This window comes from Haliotis rubra, unplaced genomic scaffold, assembly GCF_003918875.1.
Source record: "Haliotis rubra isolate DU_JTF1 unplaced genomic scaffold, ASM391887v1 Scf2513, whole genome shotgun sequence".
NCBI lineage: Eukaryota > Metazoa > Mollusca > Gastropoda > Lepetellida > Haliotidae > Haliotis > Haliotis rubra.
Genome location: NW_025766574.1, coordinates 11,416 through 31,640, shown reverse-complemented (window position 1 = coordinate 31,640; position 20,225 = coordinate 11,416). Strand labels below are relative to the sequence as shown.

Here is a 20,225-nt window from a genome sequence, read left to right as displayed (position 1 = left end):
GTGTATATACATATGGCTTACATCGAAGATGAATTTGTTCACTAACTTGTGGAATAACTGCAAACCTTACTCATATATGAATAGCACGAGGATCATGCATCATTGCTGACGAAAAGCATGTGCAAATATCGCGCATGTGAACAGCTTGTGTTTTGGTGTAAAGTTTGTTAAGAATGGCTAATTTTCGCTGACTTCATCCTTTATCGAACTCCGCGAAACAATTCATCTTTTCAAAGTTACGAATTTGTTTTACGATACATCAGTTCATATGTAAACAGTACCTTTAAATAGTATGGAATATTTTGCAAAATCAATTTAGAACAGTTGCCTGAAGTAAGTGGCTACATTTGCACTAGTAAGTCTAAACTTTTGATGGGTAGTATATTATGTTGACCGTGCATCAAAAGAGACACCCGGTGTCAAGTGGCTGCTATAGCTTCGTTGGCAATTGACGTAAGCATCAATTTTTAAGTAACGTTTTCTCTCGAACCTGAGCATAATATTTAAACGCCGCAGTTTACGTACTTCGATAATATTGTCCATCACTCATGATATTATCTGCGGTTGAAGCTGGTCTACGATGGCCCGTGTTTCGTATAAAGTCACTCTCAGGAAGATGAGAATCCGGACCTGTAAATATTCTAGTCTTGATTCGACACCACCGTGGTTCATGTTATGAACGACGATGGGATATTATGACACGCAATCAACAAGGTCTCCCAGTCCTGACCAATTCGATCACCAAAGTCAACAAGCACGGGTTATCTTGGGTCAATACTTATCATGAATCTCCACGGGGTGATCCATTAAATTCTATGACACATCAAGACAATAATTCACGTAATTACCGTACTTGTAATTACCATATTGTTTCCTGAAGGACTTGTGATATCTGCATCGTATTTCGTAAGTTTCGAGATGGTTTTATTCCATTTTGGATGGACGCATTTACGACAAACGTATCCAGATCCCATCACAAACGACCTTCAAAATGTCTAGCGTCTATAATCTAAAAACTAAAATATTCCCAAAAACAGTAAACAACTTTTTGAGGCAAAAATAATTACCTAATAATTTCGTATATCTTATCGCTTACTTTATATACAACAGCAATATGCAAATCGACAGAAACGTGTTATTGCAATTAATTCATTCATTAACTGTATTAAATGCAAATATACAATTAAGTCAAAATCGAGCGCGGGAATGTTAGTTGGAGTGGGTCACGCAAGTTTACGTTGCAACGTTAAGGTTAAAACATGAACAATTGACGCCAGATATTCTCAGCACCACTCGATGGTGGATGGAAGGATATGTGGCAAGGTGAGAAGATCTTGGGTCAAGGTCATCGTGCAGGTTAACTTTACACGTTTCCAACTTATATGTTTCTAAAAAACGCATATCTCTTTAAAATATCAATTTTAATTGTAAAATATAGAAGTTGTGTCAATAAGGGTTGCACTTTTACCTCAATAAACCTGATTTTCAGATACACAACGTGACTTCACAGACGCCATGTTGATTGCCCAGAAAGAGGCAGAGGAGGAAGAGGATCCAGGAACTACTTGCACAGTTTACAAACACGCATCTCGGCCAGACAGTATTGGATGTTTTCGGAGGTAATCAAGGAATAAATGAAGCTTTCCAAAAGCATCGCAAGAAACTAGGAAGGTCGCTACTACTTGAAACAAATATCTTTGAAACATATCGGAAAATTGACTTGACACAAATGTAATAATGTTTGTCAATATAGAATTATTTATCTTCGCGTTCGAAAGTAGCTATAAACACAGATATTTAAATTGTGAATATTAAATTCCACATTTTATTCACATTTTATTGCCTTTTAAATGGAGGGGTAGACTAGTGGTTAACGCGTTTGCTCGTCACGCCGAAGATCCGGGGTTCGATTCCCTCATATGGGCACAGTGTGTGAAGCCAATTTCTGGTGCCCCACCGTGATATTTCAGGAACATTACTAAAAGCGGCGTAAAACGAAACTTACTCACCACAATTGTCTTTTAATCTGTACCGTAATTTACGTTATAAACTTTCACCCCGATAGCGGGATTGGACACGTCACGACAGACTCTGTATTGACACTCCTGTACCTTGCAGCCTACCCGGAAGTACAAGCGAAACTCCATGCGGAAGTTGACAGGGTGTTGGGTAAGAAAGCCTTTAGAATTCAAATCATTTCCTATCAGTGTCATTTTCACACTGGAGTTTGCTAAGTTTATCACAGGCAGTTAGACAGCATTTGCTGTCGAAAGTGCAAGATACTGTATTTACGCCACCGATCGATCCGAATTATGTAAACTGACGGGCTAAAGAAACGTTACCACTTTGAAATTGAAATTACCCCAAATTCAACTGCAACCACCATCACATGAAAAAACAGATCGCCCCAAACAATGCGTTTTCCACTTGGAAATAAGGCATGAAATGCCTTTTCACCATTTTGCCCAAATATTGTTTGCATGTTTTTTCACGCAAAGCGAAAATGAAATGCCAAACACATATAAAACTAATGCCAATGTGTTGTCAGACATTCATTCTATTTTAAAAATACAGCAAAAGAATGGCGCGATTAACTTTGCGACGAGAAATATTCTCGTTATGTCTACCATGATCCAAAAACATGATCCACAAGTTATCAGTTTCTGACATTCTGTTTTAATTAACTTTTTGGTAAATACCCTTGTAAATAATCGCCCACAATGCGTTTGTAATGAATCTATCTATGCTCAGATTTGGTCCACTAAGATTGACAATTATAACCAAAGAATAAACGACGACATTACTAAGATCTGTTCCCGAAGCAAACAAAACAAAATGAGTCAATAAAGTAAACTAAAAAAGAAACGAATAAAATGATTTAGAAAAACGCAGTTCATGAAACATCACTTCATGAAAGATGTAATGAAAAGAACCGAATAGAAACTTAGTATTGAGGTGTATATAACATCTTGTGTGAATATGCGTTGACGTGGTTGGTCCCGAAAACCGCTGCTTAGTGTTTTGTCTGAAATGATATTAATACTAAATGAAAGTAGCCCGAGGTACATTTTTTTTCAAAATGAAGATTGCCATGAAATTGGGACTTACCTAACTTGTATACGACGATTCATTCATTCACTCATTCAACGAGTCCGCCACTTCGTTTGAAAGCATAAACTGCCAGTAAGGATTGTTTCTGAAAAATCATCATACAGGTGAGCGGCGAGTGCCGATGCTGTCCGAACGACACAAGCTGCCGTACACCGAAGCCGTGCTCTATGAGAGTATGCGGAAAGGGGCAGTGGCGCCTCTGGGTCTCCCCCACTCAACCACTTGTGATACAACTGTCGGTAAGACGGGAGCAGTCTGTATGTTAGTCTTTGACGTAACGACTACGTTTAATATCAGTATTTAAACAGGTTAAGATTTGTCCTACAATGTGGGTCTGTATACATTGGCAGTAACATAGTACGGAATGGGCAAGGTGAGGCTGTTTAAAATATGTTCCTTTTAGGAGATAAGGGTGACCCACTGGTCTTCTGTAGTTAGAATTGCAAAAGAACAGAATTGCACAAATGAACTGTTCAGGATCCACAGATCGAAGGATCGAATCTCGGACTTGTCCGGAATATGATCACCTTCGACCTTGGTTTGCTGGTCCGAGACTTGCTGATTTCTGCAAGTTACATGTCTCACTTTGTACTTTAGTCTGCATTAAACTGAAACAATATTCCAAGATATGAACTCACTCCCTCACTCCCTCTCTCATCCACCAGCCCTAAACCCACCCACCAACCAAACCCTTCACTCAGTCACCCACACTGTTCAAATTTAGATTCAGCAGCGTCCTCAGGTACGTCCCGATTCCCCTGTTAACGGAGATTCTCATTAACGTGATATCTCATGAACTGTTTTTCAAACTGTACCCAATGTGACAGCCTACATTGGGTGATTACGCAGACACCAGTCGATTTGGGTGACCTTGACGTTATCTTTCAAGGTCACCACGACACTGACCGCTTTTCAAACTGTTGTTAACGCGATATTTCATGCACTGTTGTACCCAGTGCCTTCAAATTTGGTGACAGCCTACATTGGGGATTTCACAGACACCAGTTGATTTTCGGTGACCTTGACCTAATCTTCAAGGTCACCACGATACTTTGACCGCTTTTAAAGGCGATATCTCATAAAACATTGCAACCAATGTTTTCAAGTATGTTAACAGCCTACATTTGGTGATTATGCAGACACCAGTCATTTCAGGCATCTTGTATGTGACCCAAAATAAAAGTAGTGAATATAGATATTCCATTCTTTAGCGGCGGGGGACATTGCCATATCAGCGGCAAACACTTTTTATTTTTAATTTGTGTTTCTTTCCGACCTCCTCAGCTGGCTACGAGATTCCAAAAGGGACGATCGTGCTGGCCAACATCTTCGCTATCCACCATGATCCAAGACACTGGAAGGAACCGGAAGTGTTTAATCCCGAACGTTTCTTGACGATTCCGGAAGGTTTGCACCGACGTCTGAAAGTTGGATGCCTTTCTCTGTCGGCAAGAGGGCGTGTATGGCGGAAGCGTTGGCCAAACCGGAACTGCATGTTGTCTTGGCCTCGTTCATGAGGTGTTTTGAGATTCGACTGCCTGGCGGAGTGACTCCTGACCTTGAACCGGAAGGTGGAAGCATCAACTTCGTGCCTAAGCCCTATCAGGTTGTCGTCAAAAACAGATTTGCATGAGATGGGAAGATGTGACAATCCAGGCGATGTCCACGTGTACTTGGAGGACCAATTATTCACGAAATTGACTGAATTATACCTCTAGTATATACTCTCAGCTAAACTGGTAGAAAGTAATGCTAGACTCTATTGTTGACTTAAACATTTTTCTTAACATCCTTATCCGTCTGTAAATACATAAAATGTATGCTTTGCCATACCTAGCTATTAGGTTCATCTGTAACATCTAGCCATGTGATTCCATTGTCACTTCTTGCCATGTGGCTCTATCGTCACCTTCAGCCATGTGGCTCAATCGTCTCCTCTATCCATGTGGTTCTGTGTTCTCCTCCAGCCATGTGGCTCTATCGTCTCCTCCCGCCATGTGCCTCTATCGCCTCCTCCAGCCATGTGGTTCTGTGTTTTCCTCCAGCCATGTGGCTCTATCGTCTCCTCCAGCCACGTGGCTCTATCATCTCCTCTAGCCATGTGGTTCTGTGTTCTCCTCCAGCCATTTGGCTCTATCGTCTCCTCCAACCATGTAGTTATGTCGCCTCCTCCAGCCATCTGGCTCTATCGTCTCCTCCAGCCATGTGGCTCTATCGTCTCATCCAGCCATGTGGCTCTATCGTCTCCTCCAGCCATGTGGCTCTATCGTCTCCTCCAGCCACGTGGCTCTATCGTCTCCTCCAGCCATGTGGCTCTATCGTCTCCTCCAGCCACGTGGCTCTATCATCTCCTCTAGCCATGTGGTTCTGTGTTCTCCTCCAGCCATTTGGCTCTATCGTCTCCTCCAACCATGTAGTTATGTTGCCTCCTCCAGCCATCTGGCTCTATCGTCTCCTCCAGCCATGTGGCTCTATCGTCTCATCCAGCCATGTGGCTCTATCGTCTCCTCCAGCCATGTGGCTCTATCGTCTCCTCCAGCCACGTGGCTCTATCGTCTCCTCCAGCCATGTGGCTCTATCGTCTCCTCTAGCCACGTGGCTCTATCGTCTCCTCCAGCCATGTGGTTCTGTGTTCTCCTCTAGCCGTGTGGCTCTATCGTCTCCTCTAGCCATGTGGTTCTGTGTTCTCCTCAAGCCATGTGGCTTTATAGTCTCCTCTAGCCATGTGGTTCTGTTGTCTCCTCCAGCCACGTGGCTCTATCGTCTCCTCTAGCCACGTGGTTCTGTCATCTTCTCCAGCCATGTGGCTCTATCGTCTCTTTCAGCTTCTCCAACTCCTTATTCACATACAACAAACACTTACATAACATGGCATGCTGTACGGTGCACCATAGTTTATTCGTTTCAAACAGAATATAAATAAGTTTTACACAGTATGTACAAACTACATCCATCGAGCCTTAAGTCATAAGGCGCCGTCTCCTTACATCGCTGAAGCAGCTACGAACCCGCCATTTACATCTTGCATTGCTCGTGGCATATGCCCCCGATGACTCACGTATTCTAACGGCTCGCCAGCCTGGACATGTCCGTCCCACCCAACAGTGCCAGTCATCGGTCTGTAACATTACACGAGAATTAAACATTCAGTATGGAACACATACATATATACAGACAGTGTATATATCCGCTCTCATAGAAATCACATCATATAGCATCAAATCAAAAATGACCGCTGGTGCACCGCAGCTGAGAATGGCCTAATTCAAATTTCCCTCCCTTTTATACCTATCAGAGCGCCCTCATACTCATAGCATTACTTCCCTTTGTTGTATCTTCCGACGCTAGGAGAAAGAAATTTCATTCTAATTCGTACCTCAAACGAAAGAAATTATATTTCTCCAACTCCTTATTCACATACAACAAACACTTACATAACATGGCATGCTGTACGGTGCACCAACTGAGACATAAAGAACGGGCAGATTTACAATCCAAGCGAAAGAGACACTTTCAAACGCTTCTCAATATCATCTTTCACATAACCGTCTTTTGCATTTTCACTTTTCCACCTGCCATGACGCTTAAACATTCTATCTGGAATGCCATTGTTTGCGGCTGCAGTAGCTCCACCTGCTCTCAAACTGTGCAGACCAAACTTCGATATATCACTCACATGTGAACTAAACACCTCAATGAAAAGCTCTCTCAAACGGGAATAGGACATGGGCTTATTGTCAGCTCTCAAAATGTAACCATTTTCAGTCTTACTCATATTTCTGAATATAAATTCAGGATCTTTCACTTTGGTAAGTTTCAAATATCGTTCCAACCATGCTACAGGGCACATATTTGTACCTGTCCGGCCTATGATAATCCAAGCCCCATCTCTATAGACATCAGTTTTTGACTTCTGAATAAACATGGACACGTAAGCTTGACAAAATACTACATCACTCCGAGTTATCGCTAATAACTCCGATGATCTCATGAAACCTGAATAAGCTAACAGGCACATTACAACAGTTCTCATTTTGTACAATGAGCATTCCTCCGCATTGTCTGGTACAATCTTATTCAACAGCTCAACTGTTATAGGCTCTTTCTTACAAACAGGCTTGGCTAACTTCCTCTTAGCTGCTTCAAGTACGTTTTTTTACTAACGTACTCTCTGTGGGGCTTTCTAAACCAACTAAAACATGGGCATGTCTCAAGCTATAATAAGCTGTCTGAACAGGTGAGAAAGTCTCACTTTGCTGACACATTGCTAACAAATATAAAGAACAGTGCAAAGGTGATACTGGCATATCTGTTGACATACCCTGGGCCAAAGCCCATTTCTTCCATGCTTTAAAACCATAATCATACTTTTTATTTGTGGAGTTTGCTCTCGAGCAAGACAAATGCTCTGGAAGACGTCTTACGAGCTCCCTCATAGATGGAGGTAAAGTCAGTATCTCACTTCTATATACATGTTCAAACACACCTGCAACACGGAAACAACATCATCAGAATATCACACGTAAAGCCATCATGTTGAAGTTTAAATCGTTCACTCCAAACAACCCGCCAAACTGTCTGCTTGGTACATATGCCTCCTTACAAGTGGGAAGATACATCCAGCCTTTAACTTGAGGTATAAATACCTTATTAGGACACAATATAGGCCAGAAATTGGCTGAATACCATACAGGAATGACGATAGTTCCCTTAGCGTGACACTCCCTCATATGCCTGAGAACACGTGCGATCATAAACACAGGAGGCACTATCCAGTTATTGTCTTCACCCCAGGACATAGATAAAGCATCCACTCCGTCACTTCCTGGATTCCAAAATCTTGAGTTAAACCTTACAACCTTAGTATTGTAATATGACGCAAATCTGTCAACATCAAATGGGCCCCATTTGGCAGAGACGCGTTGAAACACGTAATCCTGGATACCCCAATCATCTGCATCGACTATCTTACTCAGATAATCAGCACGCTCATTTTCTAACCTTGGTATCCACTGCATGTCAACTCTGATATTATATTCATTGCACAGCTTGAAAATATCTAGAGCCAAAGCTTGAAGATCGACTTTCATGCTACCTTTCGACAAAATCGACTCTACATTTTGATTGTCAGTAAACCATTTTACTTTGTGCGACTCCAAAATGGAAACAAAACTTTTCATAACCAACAACACAGCCTTCAACTCTCTCCAAGTGGAACTCCGTGACGCTTCTAATGCTGACCACTGACCATGTGATATGGCTTGACCAACTTCTACACAGTACCCACCAAAACCGGAATTACTAGCATCACTGTAAACTACCCGTGTAGGAATACTTCCATAGCTTAGAGTACATTCACTGTGTCTGTCAATATGTGAAGCCCAAAATTGTAACTGATCTCTACTCAGGTACGATATCATTACAGTTTCTTTCCACGATGTAGCCTGGAGTGTCTGAATACTCAGAAACTTTGTCATTAGCTGAGACAAAGTACCAACAACCATCTTCATAGCAACTACTTGCCCAACAACCGAAGCTAAGCTCTTTACAGGGACTGGAACAGTAGAAGACAAAAGTTCTGCTATACTTTGCTTAAGCTTAGATATTTTCCGTTGAGGAATAGACAACTTCATTTGTCTTGTATCTATGATAAAACCTAACCATTCGATCTCTTGAACTGGCTTCCATAGGGACTTTTCTACTTTTGGTACAAAGCCTGCTTTTAACAAGTCTTGCTTGACAAGTTGGCCAACAGCTGCCGTTTCACATTCGGGAAAAACTTGAAAGGATCCCATCATCTAGAAAAGTAACAATCTTGTAACCTTGGAAACGCCAAAACTTTACCAACTGTCTGGTAACCTTAGTAAACACATAAGGAGCTGTACTCAAACCAAAAGGGAGGACAAGAAATTTAAAATACTTCTTGTCTTTTCCTGAACCCCATGCAAATCCTAGAAACTGCGTATGTTCTTGGTAAATATCAATATGGTGATATGCAGAATGGATGTCGAATTTCACTAGCCAATCATTCTTTTCTATGTACAACAATGCAGTTCTCCAGTCCTCATACTTAACTGAGGCTTTCCACAGATGTTTATTCACTCTAGACAAGTCTAAAATAAGACGCTTCTTACCAGAATGTTGTACAGCTACAGATAAAGGGTTAACCACGTAAGGTTTATCTGAACACTGAGCAATCAACCCTCTGCGCAACAAATCTTGAACAGCTGATGACACAAAGTCAGAATTCTCCTTAGCAGATCTATTGTTCCTTATATTCATTCTTTGTGGGGTAGAATAAAATGGTATTTTGTATCCGTATTCAATAATGTCTAGAACAAAATCAACAGCACATATTTCTTTCCAAAACGAAACATGATTTTTCAGTCTACCCTTTACAATTATATCTATCCCATCTTGTTCATATTCATAAAAGTCATTTGTAAGGCCAGGTGCAACAACGTTTACATTATCATCACGTAATGTATACTCAACTTCTGGTTCTGCTTCCTTGGAACGTATCCTACTCTCTGTCGAGCTTCCCGCGTTGCTGAGTTGTGTTGTTAAGTAAGGGACACTGACGTCTCCAGTGGTTGAAGTCGCCACACATGAAGCACGCTCCTGACCTTTGACCACGGCCACGAAAATTATTAGACTGGTCACCAGCATGAGAATCCGTTGAAGCTTGAGTGACTGTCGAGGAAGGACGCTGGATTGGCTTGTAAGGATGCAATCGTGCGGAACGAGATGCCCTTGTCTTGATTTTCTTAATCGCTTTGCTTTCCGCTCGGTTGATTCTTTTGTCGTCATCAGAATCTGACGCCAATTCATGAGCCACATAATTACGCACTGTTTCCCAGCCCCCCTCTGAGGAATCAGCTATTTTTATGTGTTTGTTTCTTGTCTGGAACCTGGAAACTTCCTGACTAATCAATTCCAAGGCGTAATCAGTCTTATCATACTGAATAGCAAAACGCAACTGTTCTAAGTTTTCCAGAGCTTCGGAATTAAAGGCAAACTGAATTTTGTTCCCATATTTTTTCCATTGATAGTCCCTCTCCGCTTTCAATTTATGTACTTCTTTGGATGTTTTATAAAACTCATCACGAAGACCTTCAATCTTCTCATCAACTGCCTTCCTAATTTCAGCTTGTGATTGATCCAACTTTTTCAATATGGCGTCTAACTTGTCGCTGTCAGTGTTGACTACCCTGGGGCTGTCCATAATCAAAAATGACCGCTGGTGCACCGCAGCTGAGAATGGCCTAATTCAAATTTCCCTCCCTTTTATACCTATCAGAGCGCCCTCATACTCATAGCATTACTTCCCTTTGTTGTATCTTCCGACGCTAGGAGAAAGAAATTTCATTCTAATTCGTACCTCAAACTCAAACCTATCATAAAGTAAATTATTTGGTAATTGTAACACACCTATTGTATACAATAATATTCATGATTGTGACTTGTAATAAAAACCGTTAACAGTCTATACATGTATGAGATTGTACTGAATTCAATTCATGCTATTTGCAAAGTGCTTTCATTTAGAAAATTGCCATATGATATTTGAAATTATATGTCTGTATTTGTTATCATTTCATATTCATATATTTCAGTATTCCTTTCATAAATGCATTAATAAAGAGGTACATAAAGTAACACATATGTGAGTACATTGCTTAGTTGGACACACATTTTAATAAAACATACATAAAATGCCAAGTATTAAACTAAAGGGGTATGTTTTGGGACAGTAGTAAAACATAACGTTCACAATTCCAGCGCTCAGTGTGTCAATTGTTGCGTTGTTCTGTGGACGGAGGGATGACAACGATTCCCCTCCTCTGTCTGATAATCCACGAACTACCACTTCTTTATAGCGCTCACACCTCTATTACTACAAACACGTTTCTGGTGATCTTCAGTGTGCGTTAAAACATAGGCTTTCTTTCAGTTCAATGTTGCAAAAAGATTTTATCAATTTGCAGTAGTTATATTTGGGGATTTTATTCGTCAAATATCTTATCTTTAACCATCAATTTTCACTCATTCAGAAAAAGAATTTAGCATCGGGGATAATTATAGCTGTCTTTAAGACTTTGTTTCTTGTGCTTTGTGTGTTGGAAATAAGACGTTTCCATCTATTTGATTTCTATATTAGAAATTAAAGTAGGAACTGTGCTTTAGTTGATTTCATTGGTGGTTTGTTTTAGGTTTGTTGGTTTTGGTTGTTTTTATTTGTGGTTGAATTGTGGTTATATCGGAGGTTAAATTGTGGGGTTTCTTTTTGGGTTTTTTTTGTGTTGATTTATATTGTTTGGATTATTTGTATTGTTGTTGATGTCTGTGGTTTGTTTGTCTGGATTTTTGGTGTGTGTTGTTTTTTAGTACCTTTTTACGGGGGCATGGGACGATGTGTTTGAGGGTTCTTTTCATAAAAAAGAATTGGTCTAGATGAGATTGATTTAGCAACGATCGACGTGACTGTGATTTAACCACAGGGTTACCTACTGTCTTGTACATTGAAATGACTGTTTCATACTCTTTCTGACAGAATGTAGGGATGGGATTGAATGGAATTGCGAAACTACCACTGTAGCAGATAAGCAATTCCTTTTAGTTGTATGCCGCTTTTACCAAAATTTCAAAAACCTCATCGCGGGGGACACTAGAAATGGGCTTCACACATTGTGAATCAAAACCAGGAATTCATCTTCATTTGTCACATGTGTTTCTTGAATTAAAGTAAAAACTATTATCGTAAATAGCATTAATAACAAATGGAATTTATAATTAGCAAAGCGTCGAACACAAATGGTCCCCAAATCCTTGAATTAGCATTTAAGAGCATGCAGTTTGAAAAACTGTTCTGGGTGGCATTCCTCCAAACCCCTGTATAGTAGGTAGAGGTTCAGGCGCTTGGTTTCTCTAAGACTTAAAAGAAGTCTAGATGTACACTTGGAATATTCTCATCACTGACCAGGGCCATGTTACAGAAGCTACCAAAGGCAAATGTGCATTCGAGTGGTTTCAACAGTATTCCTGTTGTACGTCGGCATGTCAACTAAACATGTGGTGCAAGGCCGAAATGAAAATAGTCGCTACACCTTTGCCACTTTAGTAAATCCACGAGCACGGAGTTGGTCAACAAACCTGGAAACATAAAACTGGGTCGAAACGAGATTCGAACCCTGACAAATTACACGCAAAACTCAGGTTTATACTGTTATTTTTATCTTCACTAATCTTATATACCTGAATTATGTGATATACCTTCATCGATGTGGCATGACAACACAGACTGTTGCAAGGAGTTTATATGTGTTTTAACTGTTTAAAACTGTCATGACTCACACGGCGCTTCATTGAAATTCTGCCCCGTGTGACAAAAAGATGCAGCAGCAATGCGGTTGAAATGTTAAAAAAACATATCCTATCTTGAAGCCAAAAGGTTATTTACAAACGAAGTCCCAAATCCGAATAACATTACATATTCGGCAACAGTCACTCACTCTGTGGCAACGTCCTCTGCTGCTTTTCAGACAGACTTGACATGGGTCCGGTCTAGAAAACCTACTGCTTCAGGCTCAGTTACGACACCTACTTCAACAGTCACGCAGACTATGTCTGCTTCTCAGACTGAGAATCAGCCCGAGATACAGTCGAAACAGCTAACAAACAGTCCGCCTCAGTCAGTTCATCAAAAACGAAAGGAAAAATATTAAACAGAAAACAGACACTTTCGGTCCCTTTACATTCAGAGGTTCCTCAAGAGAACCCCTTTGGACCTACTGACGTGGAAGTTACACTGTCCTCACAGGACAAGCCGAGGAATAGCTGATCTTCACATTCACGAGAGAGATCGGCAATTGAGCCACCATAACTCAATTGGCAAATATGATTCAGTGGAATGGCATTGAAGAATACCTTCAATGAAATACAATTACTCATACAACATCTTCAGCCGTCAGCATTTTGTCTCCAAGAGACATTTCCTAAACCTACAGACAACTTTACTTTAAGATATTTCAGTGATTTTCATTCATGTTCTCCTCCAGGAGATAAAACAACTGGAGGTGCTTCTATTTTGGTACGGCAGGGTATCATACAGAGCCCTGTCTCTCTTAATACCAACCTTCAAACTGTAGCTGTTCGTCTGACTCTGCACACTGCATCTTCTGGATATCCGACTGCCGGATCTGCAAAATCTGTATGATCAGCTTCTAAGGCCATGTCTCATGATGGACGATCTGAACGGACACAACCCGCTTTGAGGAAGTGTCCATACTCACAATAACGGTAAAATCCTTGAGGAAATAATTTTTGATAATAATTTATGTATGTTTAATGATGATTCAGCCATTTATTTACATCCAGCTACGGGAACATATTCTTCCCTGATCTGTCACTTGCTGACCCCATCATGTATATAATGAATTTGAATGGATGGTCCATGATGACCTGTGTGGGAGTGATCACTTCCCCGCCATTCTCAAAACAATCAACCCTGGTGACGATCCACCTTTCTCAAGAAGGAACTTCGCCATGGCTGTCTGGTCATTATATGAGCCACTACGTGTCGATCACATAAAACGTGATGCATTTGCGAACAGTGCAGATCCTATACAGTTGTTTTCAGATATACTCAATGATATTGCTGACCAAACTATACCCTAGACCTCTGCAGTTCAACATATTCGTAAACCATGGTTTGATAATGAATGTAAACAGGCCAGAAAAGAGCAGGAAGAAAGCTGAAAGATAGTTTCGCTGACATTCTACTGTTCATACTTTAGATAAAGTTAAAAGTTTAAATGCCAAGGCTCGACGCACATTTAAACAGAATAAGCGCCAGTCTTGGAGGAAATGTGTTTCCCAAAGGTTCAAACACACCCATGCCAAAGGTGTGGAACATGATCCAAAGAATATAAGGCAAATGTTCCAGATCTACTGTTCATCATCTAAGGACGGTGATAATTTATTAACTAATAATACTGACATTGTCAATAAGCTTGGTGAAACTCTCGCCAAGCATTCAAATTCGTCCAGTTATGTCCCTGGGTTTCAGAAACATCAGAAACAACAGAAGAAGAAAAGAATTAATTTTAACTCAGACAATGGTGAGGATTATAACGAATAATTGTCACTACATGAGCTACATACCGCCTTTCAGCAAGCTTATACACTATCAGCTCTTGACGGATTTACCTGAAACACTTCTAAATATTTTAAGGAAATATGGACTTCAGGGAATTTCCCAACTTCATGGCATAATGCCATTGTAGTCCCTATTCCAAAGACTGGCCGGGATCATAATGATCCATCTAATTACAGACCCATATCTCTAACCAGCTGTGTCTGTAAAACCATGGAACGAATGGTAAATAATAGATTAACTTGGTATCTTGAAACCAATTACCTTATTTTCAATGTAGTTTTAGGAAAATTCGAAGTACCATTGGTCATTTGGTAAAATTGCTTGAGTAACTAGACAAAATGCAGCATCTATATTCTTTGATCTCCAGACAGCATACGATACCACCTGGAAGCATGGCATTTTAAAGGGTTTACATTACTTTGGTTTGAGGGGTCATTTTACCTCTTTTCTGTATCACAGTTTTAACAAACAGGCAATTTCAAGTCCGAGCTGGTCAATCCTGTCTGATCATTACAGTCAGGATCAGGGTGTTCCACAAGGCAGTATCTTTTCTGACACATTGTTTAGTTTATAAGATCAACAGTTTCTCAAAGGTTTCAAATGATTCAATTGATGGATCACTTTTGTAGATGATTTTAATATTTCTTGTCGCGGTAAAACTATGCATGCTATGGAAAGGTAACTGCAGTTGTGTTTAAACAAAAAAGATAAATGGTGTCTTGAAGCTGCTATACATTTTCTCAATCCAAAACTATTTGTATACATTTCTGCCGTAAATACAAACCGCATAAAGACCCTGAACTATTTCTACTCAAAGTTGTAAAGGAGGCCAAGTTTTAACTTTTCTTCCGCATAGTAAATACCTAACAAATAAATGCCCGAAGGCACTCGATTTGTTGAAAGTCGTTTGAATTCAAAGTGGGAGGGGACCAAGCTGCCGCCCTTCATTTATACAGATCACTCATCCGTTCAAACTAGATTACGGCTCCATCGTATATGGAGGAGCCTGCAAAAGCAACCTAAAACTATTAGACTCCATCCACCACCAAGGTCTAATAAGTTGTTTTGGGTCTTTAGAACTTCTGTTGACAGCCTCTACGTCGATGAGCTATCTCTTACCCAACGCCGTATAAACTTATGCTTACAATATGTCACCAAACTATATTCTAACGAGTGTAACCCTGCATTTAACTTTGTTTTTGTACTCCTATTTATGAGGATCTGTACAACAAAAAGTCTTCTCTTGTTCCACCTCTAGGAATAAGACTCAATCCTTTCCTTTCTGCTGCTGGCATTAAGCTAGAAAATATGTATCTTTCCCGTCTTCTTTCTTCTCCTCCTTGAAAATTAGTGAGGCCACAAACTGACCTAGCACTGACAACATATAAAAAATCTGAAACTAATGACTTACAATATAAACAAGAATTTAATCATTTAAAAAGTAAGTATAATACATACAAATCTTTATTTCCAGATGGATCCAAGGATCGTGGTGCAGTTACTTGTGCCACTGTCACTGGATCCAGAACAATATCTTCTCGATTGCCGTATTTTCACAGCAGAAGCTAACGCCTTATTAACAGCCTTAAAATATATTAATGATCATCCTAAATATAAACTTTACATAATCTTTACAGACTCTCTTTCTTGTCTTCAGGCTATTAAAAATCTTTCTTGAAACATCCACTTTTAATTGAAATTATTGAATGATATAATGACCCTGCTACCGGCCAGGACATTATCATCTGCTGGTTACCCAGCCATGTTAGAATCTCTGGTAACACGATGGCCGATTTTGCTGCTAAGGCAGCACTTAACAAATCTGTGCCATCACTTCTTATTCCATACTCTGATTCCAAAGCTGGTTAGCTGGTTCTAACCAGTGGGACACCAAAGTAGGTATCAATTGCATGAAATAAAACCCTATGATGGTTACACCTACTTTGGCTGTCAGTCCAGATGTGAAGAGGTTATTTATTATGCGACGATGTCGATGTCGTATTGGCATATTAGATATACTCATGAATACTTGTTAAAAGGTGAGGATCCTCCGTTCTGTATCCTTTTTGATGCAAGAATCACGGTCAAGCATGTCCTGCTTGACTGTATTGATTTTTTCCATCACAAGGGATAACTATAACTAAGGAAGCAAGGAATATGGCGATGGTTTTCCTCCAGTGTACCTGTGACCTCTTTCTGAGGTGTGAACCGATAACTCTCTTTGAATTCCTATTAAAAATGAAAAGATTACATAATTCTATATTATCCCTTTAAGAAATTCTTTTTACATAGGAGTGAAACTTATACATGGACAAACAGATTATAAATAGAGACAATACATTATTACTGTTATTAAGACAAGATAACAGTTAGACAGCACTAAAACCGATGATGTACCACTGAAAACAATGTCTTTTATTTTTTCCAATAGTAAAACGCTAAGGGGAAAGACATTTGGACATAACTTCAAACTGAGAACATGTACATGTAAACGACGATCGCATGGTAAAAGTGTATAAACAGGATTATTGAAAAAGCGATCAGGAACGTCCATATTCTGTATCTGAGCTAGTGACTTAAGTTTAAAGCTCGTGAATGGTTTTGAAGAGACACCATGAGATTTCCCTCCGGACTAGTTTGGTTTTTATGTGCATTTAAAAAGGACAATGCCAGCATTGACTACAGAAGATTAAAACGGACCGAACACAACTTTATAATTGCTCACAACAGAACCATCAATATTAATAGTTCAAACGCAGCACATCTTTCTGCCTGGGCGAACAAAGAGCCTTTATATTTCCTTAAGACAAGAAACACCATGGGAACGTTTCACCTTTCATCATTGCTTTTTAACATCGTATTTTGATCGATTAATACTAACGCTTGTGTAATCAGCTTCATAAAATGGAACATCATTAAGAAAATGAGAATCAGATTTGTGACGTTTCTCCAGGTGGCAATTCTGGCGATGACACTACAACATCAACATCAACAACAGTGCCTACTACAACAGCTACAACGCCGAGACGTAAGAGCTGTGTCATTTACAAATGTTATATTTGGGATTACACTTTCTCAGTAAAGTACATATTCTAGTGGAAGCCGCGGTGGTTGAGTGGGTTAGACGACTGACTTTGTGTGCTGGCGATTAGATAACTGACTCTTAGGGTGTGGGTTCAAATCCCCGATGGGACTCAACCCAACAGAAGTACTAGAATCTGTATTTTACCGAGAAAGTATAATCCTAAAGATAACATTTGTTACATTTGGCCACTTTCTAAATGACATTGTGTATCCAATGTGAGAAAAGAATGAAATGTTGTAAGAATACTTGCATACTATATACTAAGACGACATGTACGAATTATACAGAGAATGAGTATAATATACAGAGAGAATAACTGTGACATGTACAGATAATTAAGTCTGATTTAAGAAGATACTTAATACTGAGAAGGTTAGTGTGATACATTAATACATTTAGAGAGGAATATACAGATAAATAGTTCAATGTTCGGAAAGAATGATTGTGATATATAGAGACTATAAGTGCACTATACAGATTTTTTTTGGGTGGTAACCACAGAGAATACGGTTGATTCACAGGACTCCTATACTGAGAAAAAAATATAAAATACTACGGCGAGAATAATTACAGAGAGAATAATTATGGTATCTAAAGCAAATAAGGGTGATTCTAAAAGAACATAAGTGTGATATACTGATTACAGAGAGTATTGGTGTGATATATAGAATAGTGTAATGTACACAGAGTATATGTTTGATATTCAGGAAGAACATATGTGCTATACAAAGGGGACTAGGTGCGAAATAGGGGGAAAATATATGTGTGATGTACTGTGAGAATGAGTGTGATATACAGGGAGAATATGGATGATATAAATAGAGAATGAGTGTAACATACAGGGGTATTATGTGTGATTTACAGAGAGAATGAATGTGATATACAAGTAGAAAATTTACAATATACAGAGACATCTTAGACGACTATCATAAAAGAAATGAAACAACAAAGTTGCATTGATATGGTTTGTTTACAATTATTTTGCCCGCGTGTTTTATTTTTGCAAAACATTACACTGAATATTGAAGGTCATTTAAGAATTCTTGGTGTTTTTAGCGAGGTGCGGTCTGACAAACCCGATGCAAGGCCGGAAGAGGATTGTGGGCGGAAGTGTTGCCGAGCCGGGGGCGTGGCCGTGGCTGGTGGGTGTGATGTCAATGTTTGAAATGGTTTGGCAGTGTAGCGGAACACTGATTCATCCACAGTTTGTTGTTACAGCTGCTCACTGCGTCTCCGGGTGAGTAACAAAGAATACACTTAATTTTGATGAATGCACTTATTGAACATGTGAATGCTTATTGTGTATACGTTGGAAGACAGCACAAGCTATTTTTATGTCATGAACATAGAATGTATTTTTCCCCTGGAAACGTCACGCTGGCCAGTCCTTGTTCATTTCCGTTTCTTCAAAACCATCTTTTGCCACCAACAACCACTACAGTAACGACATAAGGCGGTTGCAAGGATGGCCGAGGATTTAAAGAAACACAAATATATAAAAAACGTAAACGCATGAGAAAAGCCAGTCTCGTTATAGCCCAAGCTAGATTCCATTCTGCTTAAAAGGAAAAATAGGAAAAATATGGTGAAAATAAAATGAAAGGGTTGCTGCAAATCTGACGTGACACCACACGTTCACGAAAGGGATAAGCATATCCAGCCTTTTAGGCAGTACCCGCCACTGGCCCGCATTGAACGAAAAATGGAGGTACTACGTCCATGCCAGAAGACAAACCAGACAATGAAGTGATTGGCCAGAAAATACAGTGACAAAAATGCCATTTTACTAAATGTTGTTGTTTATAATCACGCCTGTAATGTATACGTGTATGTTGACAGCAGAGTAAGGGGGACATTATATGTCCTTTGCAAGTGACCCAGAATCGATACATCATACTGAACTACTGTAAAGTCAGTATCTAAAAATCACTCAGTCATGTGTTTAAATATTTGGCATCAAGTGGTTATACAGCGCTCATGTATAAGGTACGCGTAGCATTGTTGTGTTTTTTGACATTACGTTTGCAGCGTTAAATTTTCGTTTTCTTTTTCTCAGCCAAGAACAGTTTGACAACGTTTTCAATTCTTTTGTCCAGTTGTTTACAGTTCAGTAAATCTCTGAACACCTTACAATGAATTATTCATTTCATCGTTTCAGTAGTTTTCCTCCATCGTTATGGAAAGTTGAAATCGGACGACAATATTTTCAAGTTTCCGAAGTTAATGTGGTAAGAAACATTGTTATATTTTTTCATTTGGCATGGTATTGGTTCTTCCGTCATTCGGGTGTTGGGACATAAACTAAAAAAGCCAGGACACACTTGCCTGTGTCCTGCACTGTTTCACCCTGTGACTATAATCAGTGTGACAAGTATGGCAATCCCGTGTGATCTCTTTTAACACAGTGACGGTGGGGGTCACTCGCTCACTCTTCAAACACAGTCTCTGCCAATACTTATACTATATAATCAGTGTGACAAGTATGGCAATCCCGCGTGATCTCTTTTAACACAGGGACGGTGGGGTGACTCGCTCACTCTTCAAACACAATCTCTGCCAATATTTATACTATATAATCAGTGTGACAAGTATGGCAATCCCGCGTGATATCTATTAACACAGAGATGGTGGGGTTTCTAGCTCATCCTTCAAACACATCTCTGCCAATACTTATACTATATAATCAGTGTGACAAGTATGGCAATCCCGCGTGATTTCTTTAACACAGGGACGGTGGGGTCACTCGCTCACTCTTCAAACACAATCTCTGCCAATACTTATACTGTAGAATCAGTATGACAAGTATGGCAATCCAGCGTGATCTCTATTAACACAGGGACCGTGGGGTCACTTGCTCACTCTTCAAACACA

At 39.8% G+C, this 20,225-nt stretch overlaps 2 protein-coding genes across 2 annotated transcripts; one reads left to right on the top strand and one right to left on the bottom strand.

Moving 5' to 3' along the window:
* Positions 1-1,492: 1,492 nt before the first annotated feature.
* On the top strand, positions 1,493-4,943 carry LOC124279531 (cytochrome P450 2J1-like). The gene is made up of 4 exons (XM_046715353.1): positions 1,493-1,619; positions 2,066-2,169; positions 3,216-3,350; positions 4,396-4,943. The coding sequence occupies exons 1-4, from the start codon at positions 1,516-1,518 to the stop codon at positions 4,626-4,628; spliced, it is 576 nt and encodes a 191-aa protein (XP_046571309.1). The 5' UTR covers positions 1,493-1,515; the 3' UTR covers positions 4,629-4,943.
* Positions 4,944-6,119: 1,176 nt separating this feature from the next.
* Positions 6,120-10,480, bottom strand: LOC124279530. Its single transcript, XM_046715352.1, has 2 exons — positions 7,480-10,480; positions 6,120-6,230 (listed from the first exon to the last, which is right to left on the bottom strand). The coding sequence occupies exon 1, from the start codon at positions 8,907-8,909 to the stop codon at positions 7,620-7,622; it is 1,290 nt and encodes a 429-aa protein (XP_046571308.1). The 5' UTR covers positions 8,910-10,480; the 3' UTR covers positions 6,120-6,230; positions 7,480-7,619.
* Positions 10,481-20,225: the final 9,745 nt, after the last annotated feature.

Bases quoted from the DNA above. Each gene is read 5' to 3' on its own strand.
- LOC124279531 (XM_046715353.1), top strand. From the start codon at position 1,516: ATGTTGATTGCCCAGAAAGAGGCAGAGGAGGAAGAGGATCCAGGAACT. The intron at 2,170-3,215 runs GTAAGAAAGCCT...ATCATCATACAG, and splicing joins GGAAGTTGACAGGGTGTTGG to GTGAGCGGCGAGTGCCGATG. The intron at 3,351-4,395 runs GTAAGACGGGAG...CGACCTCCTCAG, and splicing joins CACTTGTGATACAACTGTCG to CTGGCTACGAGATTCCAAAA.
- LOC124279530 (XM_046715352.1), bottom strand. From the start codon at position 8,909: ATGATGGGATCCTTTCAAGTTTTTCCCGAATGTGAAACGGCAGCTGTT.